This window comes from Acyrthosiphon pisum, chromosome A2 (assembly GCF_005508785.2).
Source record: "Acyrthosiphon pisum isolate AL4f chromosome A2, pea_aphid_22Mar2018_4r6ur, whole genome shotgun sequence".
NCBI lineage: Eukaryota > Metazoa > Arthropoda > Insecta > Hemiptera > Aphididae > Acyrthosiphon > Acyrthosiphon pisum.
In genome coordinates, this window is record NC_042495.1 from 65343498 (window position 1) to 65349599 (window position 6102).

A 6102-nucleotide genomic window follows, 5' to 3' on the forward strand; every position below is an offset into this window, starting at 1 on the left:
CACATGCGGGTATAACGTCCTCTTAAGCTTCAGCTTTTATTCCATATTTTAATTTTCAAGCGGGATAACAACTGCAAAGTGTGAAAGAAGTTTTAGTAAACTTAAAATTACTAAGAACTATCTAAAGTCTACAATGTCACAGGACAGATTGACAAATATGGGTATTATATCGATTCAACATTAATTGGCTTCAAAATCAACTTCAAAGATATATTACATATGAAAAGTGAAATTTTGAAATGTAAAAAAATTAATTTTTTTTTAAAATTATTATATAAGGTTATAACAAGTTTGGCAGCGTTTCCTATTTTTTTTTTATTAATATCATAATTATTACTAATAAAAATAAAATAACAAATACATAAGTCTTTTATATGTGTGTGTGTGTGGGGGGGGGGGGGGGGAATTTACAAGGGCGGAAATATGATAAATGGCCAGGAGTGCTAATGAACAATGCTACGGCTCTGGCCAGAAGCTAGGTTTGTTGTGGAGATAAAGGTTCTTATAATATCTATTTAGTTCTCATACAATAAATAATTAAAACGATCATTAATTTGTGATTATTAACTTATCATACAATTATAGGTACCTTGGTTAGTACCAGAATATGGAACATGCATTATATATGAACTATTAATTATTAACTATATAATAATATGTACAGTTTGAATGAGTTTGATCTCAATGGTCAAATTTAAAGTTTAAATATCAGAGTAAAAGTATTGAACCCAAAGGTAAAACTTAAAACAAATGTATTTAAATAAGTATTTGTGTTTAAATACTTTTTAAGTTGATGTATTTATATCTCTATTTAAATACAAATTAAAAGTATCTTTTTACAAGATTGAACTTTACATACCTACATATATTTAATATTAATGATAAAACAACAATTAATTATTATAAACACCATAATTACCTATCATAAAAATATAAAATAAAAATACTAATAACACAGTAACCAATATTTAATACTTTTTAATAAGAACTGAATATTCTTACTTTTTAGAAAAAAAAAATACTAGGTAGTATGATAATTTATTAATTGTAAGCTCAAAAAATCAAAATAGGTAAGATACAATAATCACCAAGTAAAATAATATAAAAGTATACTTATATATATTTTTATGGGACAGTGATACTAATATAATGATTAGTGATATATGTCTTTACAAAAAAGATTTATAAACGTTAAACTCAAAAATCCGTATCATCATTACTTGTTAAATATGACTTGAATTACTTACCAATTAATAACTAAGCAATTCCATTCAAAATGTACAGCATAATTACAATTACCATAAAGTCAATAAACCACAGGTATAATTAGTGTAAAGATTAGGATTAGTTACCTAATAAAACTTTTAGTAATACTCAAGTGGCAAGTGTTTAACTGGTAATTAGTTATATGTATCTTTAAATGTTATAAAATTGTATAGTTTTATTTTAAATATGCTTTTAAGTAAATTAACAAAATAATAATCAAATCTCAATTTTAAATTTAATAACTTAAAGTGAAAATAATATAAGGAATTATAATTTATATTATATTTTTAATAAAGTACTATTTAGTATAAACTTCTTTTTTCAAACAAATAGAAATAAACCTATGGCTCTTTTCTCTTCAACTAGTCAAAATAATAATTATCTATATGAACTATTTACCTAATAACAAATATATAACAATTAAATAGTCACAGATATGAGATAAATCAAATGTAATGCGACGTTTAATAGGAGGCATGTGTGGTGACATGTTGTAGCCAATTGCTACTCCCTTGAGTATATTATGTTTTTTTTATCCACCTTCCAAAAAACCAAATACTTATTACTCCACTGCTTATTGCTTGGTAATTTTTATATTCCCTTCTATTAGGTATGTATTGTTTATTAGAAATTATTTTAGAGTATAAAATGAAAAATGAATAAAAACAATATTTCAGTTCATGCAAATACATAATAAAATATTGGAAGGTTATGAAATGAACAGATTACAATAGATTATACTTGACCTATATGATGACAATGTATCAATATAACACAATGTAATCAAATTATTTTCATAGATAAGTGATCCATATTAAAATGTGTGAATTTAATTTTTTAAATTTTTTACTTACTTTGTAACATTCTTTCGTTTGCATCCATAATGAAATATTCGGAGCATTGTCTGCCCACACTTGTAAGCATGCTTGGTCATACAAGAGATTCTTACAATCGTCCGATGCCATTTCAAACTATAAACATTAAATAATACATTGGATAATTATTAAAAAAAAAATTACCTATGACAAATTGCAGAACAGAACATACTTGTTTACGACGGGTTTAACAGGAACTCGGACATTTTAACAATAACGATTATTTTTATTATTATTAAAAGAAACAAACAAATAATTATGAACCATTATAGCGACTGTCAAACAACTCCGTTGGTTTAGTCACCACGACGGGAATGGTATAAACTAGACCAAATAATAATTATTATTGCTATCGCGCGTTAAATACATGGCATGCGGTGACCGGATTCGATAATTATTTTAAACATTATTCGATAGTATTGGGTAAAAAAAAAAGTCTTCGTAAGAATATCGGTGACATATTTTAATGTTCGGGGGAGCTAGGTACAGTGATTGCATGGAAAATAGATCGTGTGAACTTCGACGATCGTCTGAATAGAATTATTTGCTCGGGAGTCGGGAGTTCGATATTTCAAATTATATTTAACAATAGATACGACTAAATAGTAAAATGACTAACGACTAATGAGTGTTGAGTAATGACATAATATAGTCACACAGTTACAGTACATTTAACATTACGATAGTTATGAGTTTATGACTTATGAGACTAATCACTAATAGGCCATGAGAGACAATAATTTATTGTGTCCCCAGTCCCCACTCATGAGTGCCGAGTGGTAGACATTTAAAACTGTTTTGTAATATTTTTTGTATAAATGTATATTATTATTTTGCACAGACTTATCAAATTCACTGTTATCAGTTGTTATCAAAATCATGAAAATTTAATCTGTATCCATTAATATTGTGATCCATTAAATTTTTTTTAAATTTGTATTTACTTTTTATCTTAATCAATTTACGGACATAAAATTAAATTATAAGATAACAAGCTTAATAATAAAATTAATAATAATATATTAATATGTTAATTTTCTGTTTGACTAACGTAAAATAATGATAATTTTAATATTGGGAATAGAACTATCGAAGTGTATGAACAGAATATAATACATAGAAATGAAGAATTGAGATATATTATACTCTTGAGATGGCTAACATGTAAAACATTTGTAGGTTATGGTCTTTTTCTGCTCTTTTTATTTTTTAATAATTCGTCAATTTACCCAAAGATTATATTTTGATCTTATAGGTACATCTTTTTGATTATATTGTAAATATATACACTTAGGTGGTCGGGATTAATTATTTTCATATAAAATATTAACTTATTTTAAAATATTGTGATTCGTGACACAATTGACACATAGTGACGTCTTAACCTTAAGTGAATAGATTTTAAGGTTTAACTAAAAATTCATTAGATTTCAGTAATCATGTCATGGATTTTCGGAATGGGTGGTAATACCCCTGAATCACCAAACTTGGAAAATTTAGACAATGTTTCAGATAAAAAACCATCACCGCCACCATCATCATCTAGTGGCGAGGCATATAAATTTGATTCATCTGCATTAGAACGAGCAGCTAAAGCTGCCAAAGAATTGGAAAAGTCAAGTTGGTATATTATTATGGTCTAGTGGTTATGAGAATAGAATAGATATTAATTAGGTTTTTATTATATACAATTTTTAAGAACATGCCAAGGAAGCATTAGATTTAGCTAAATTGCAAGAAACTACAAAACAAATTGAGTATCAAACAAAAATAAAAGAATATGAAATTCACTTGGAACAAGTACGTGTCGAACAAAAGCGGGTTGATGCTGAAGAAAGAAAAAAGTTGTTAGCAGAAGAAACTAAACAGCATCAATTACGGTCACAATATCAAGATCAATTAGCCCGCAAAAGGTATTTATTTTAATTAAAATATGCTTTTTGCTTTTAACTGTACAATTTTACAAAATAGTCATGTTACACATATCAATTATGGACAGTAGCATGCAATCAATTTTCTTATATTTACGTGTGACACATGCATGTTTCTTTGAGAGCCTTACCCATCACAATAATTTTAATTATAAACAATAGTCGTTACAACAGTCTGTGGAAATTTTATACTTATGGTTTATCGTTTTTGAATGACAACAAAATAAGAAAATTGTTAATTTATGAGTAAATATCCAATGTTGTAAAAATTGACCAAAAGCTGGACTACAGAAGTATTAGACATTGCAGTAGATAATGCAAATGCGTTGCCATCACTGTGTTGATACGCAAGGCAACACAGTGGCATGTCTCACTTATCAACTTTTATATTAATATTTATTAAAATAGAAATAATATTATTTAACATTAATTTCATATTTATTCAATCGGACACAACTAGTGTAGTGACTAAAAAATTATCTGGCACAAGGCAAATAATGTATCAAATTTATCAATATATAAAGTAATAAAATTGTCTTTCCTTTTATATTACTTGGTAGTTGGTACTATTTTATTCAAAATAACTCCACAACTTTTGGCCTGTCAGCATTATATATTCATGTTTAAAGAAATGAGTAAGATAAAACAAGTCAGATAACTCTGAACTCCCTTCCCACCCAAATGTATGCCACTGATTTATGAACTGCTAATTGTCACTAGGTATGAAGATCAGCTTCAACAACAACGCGCTTCTAATGAAGAGAACTTAAGACGACAAGAAGAATCTGTAGCTAAGCAAGAATCTATGAAAAAAGGTATTTTTAAATATAATTAAATATTTAGGTACACATTACATTTTTTTTTTTTGTTACAGCTACTATTGAACATGAAATTGAGATGAAATCTAAGTTAGATGCTAAGAAATCTGAGGCTAAAGCATTAGCAAGAGCAAAGGCAGAGAGAGAGAACCATGATTTAACAATGGAACAACTCAAATTAAAAGCTTCTGAACATCGACAAACCGTTTTGGAGTCCATAAAGTATTTACTAAAATGTTATAATCAGAGTAAAAAATGTAAATATTTACAATTTTTTTGTTTCAAGAACTGCAGGCTCAATTTTTGGAAGTGGAGCAAATGCATTGCTCTCTGATTGGGATAAAACTTTAATGGCTGCCGGAGGCTTATCTCTTTTGGCATTAGGTATATACAGTGCCAAGGGTTTTACCGGTGTTACAGCAAAATATGTTGAATCAAGATTAGGTGAATATACTTAAGTTATAATGAAATATTTAAAATTGTTATTATATAATGTTGTTGAGTCTCAAATTATTGAAATGTTTAAGGAAATCTACTAATTTTTAATAGAACACAAAATTAAAAATATATTTAATTTAAAATTTTTGATAATTTTTAGGTAAACCTTCGTTGGTAAGAGAAACCTCTCGTTTCTCATTGTTAGAATTAGTAAGGCACCCAATTTTAACATTTAAGGAACTCAGAAATAAAAAAAGTAGTGCATTAAAAGATGTTATTTTGCCACCAAAATTAGAATCTAGATTAGGGTATGTATATAATATTTACATTTAAACATATAAGAAAAATCCTTAAGAGAACTCTACCCATGCATTTGCTATCTCTGTTTTACACATGTACACCATAGAAAATTTCCATTCAATAGTGTGCTGTTTTTTTTGACCCTAAAATGAATTGACCTACTATCAAACATTTAGTTAAGAAAATTATCTGTGCTTAAGCGTTGCCGAATTTTCAATATTTCACATGCCCATATCTTGCTTGAAAATAAATATATCAAAAAATTGCTGACGCATAAGCACAGATAATGTTCTTACTTAAAAGTTTGATAGTCAGTCAATTCACTCTAATATCAAAACAAACAGCATACTATTGAAACTATACCAGGTGATTCTTTTATCATTGAACACTCATTATTTCAAAAAGTGTACATTTTTTTTGAAAATTATTTTTTTACATAGTTTCAAGCGATTTTGATACATGAAAAATCCATGT

At 27.3% G+C, this 6102-nt stretch overlaps 2 protein-coding genes across 6 annotated transcripts in view; one reads left to right on the forward strand and one right to left on the reverse strand.

Moving 5' to 3' along the window:
• The window catches only part of LOC100159605 (heparan-alpha-glucosaminide N-acetyltransferase), an 11193-nt gene extending 8254 nt beyond the window's left edge, over positions 1-2939 (reverse strand). For 3 of the 4 annotated variants that reach the window (XM_016809633.2, XM_008189652.3, XM_003240066.4), the window contains exons 1-2: positions 2314-2939; positions 2121-2237 (exon numbers count right to left, since the gene is read on the reverse strand). In XM_016809633.2, the coding sequence (XP_016665122.1) occupies positions 2121-2200 (80 nt within the window). In that variant the 5' untranslated portion in view covers positions 2201-2237; positions 2314-2939. The remainder of the gene's footprint in view (positions 1-2120; positions 2238-2313) is intronic. The other variant, XM_001945754.5, reaches the window with a different exon arrangement.
• A 421-nt stretch (positions 2940-3360) lies between these two features.
• LOC100168508 (ATPase family AAA domain-containing protein 3) overlaps positions 3361-6102 on the forward strand; it is a 5833-nt gene continuing 3091 nt past the window's right edge. The window contains exons 1-7 of one of the 2 annotated variants that reach the window (XM_029490382.1): positions 3382-3396; positions 3569-3761; positions 3841-4054; positions 4793-4887; positions 4947-5112; positions 5177-5334; positions 5489-5636. In XM_029490382.1, coding sequence (XP_029346242.1) covers positions 3581-3761; positions 3841-4054; positions 4793-4887; positions 4947-5112; positions 5177-5334; positions 5489-5636 — 962 coding nt within the window. In that variant the 5' untranslated portion in view covers positions 3382-3396; positions 3569-3580. Of the gene's footprint in view, positions 3762-3840; positions 4055-4792; positions 4888-4946; positions 5113-5176; positions 5335-5488; positions 5637-6102 lie in introns of both variants that reach the window. The other variant, XM_029490381.1, reaches the window with a different exon arrangement.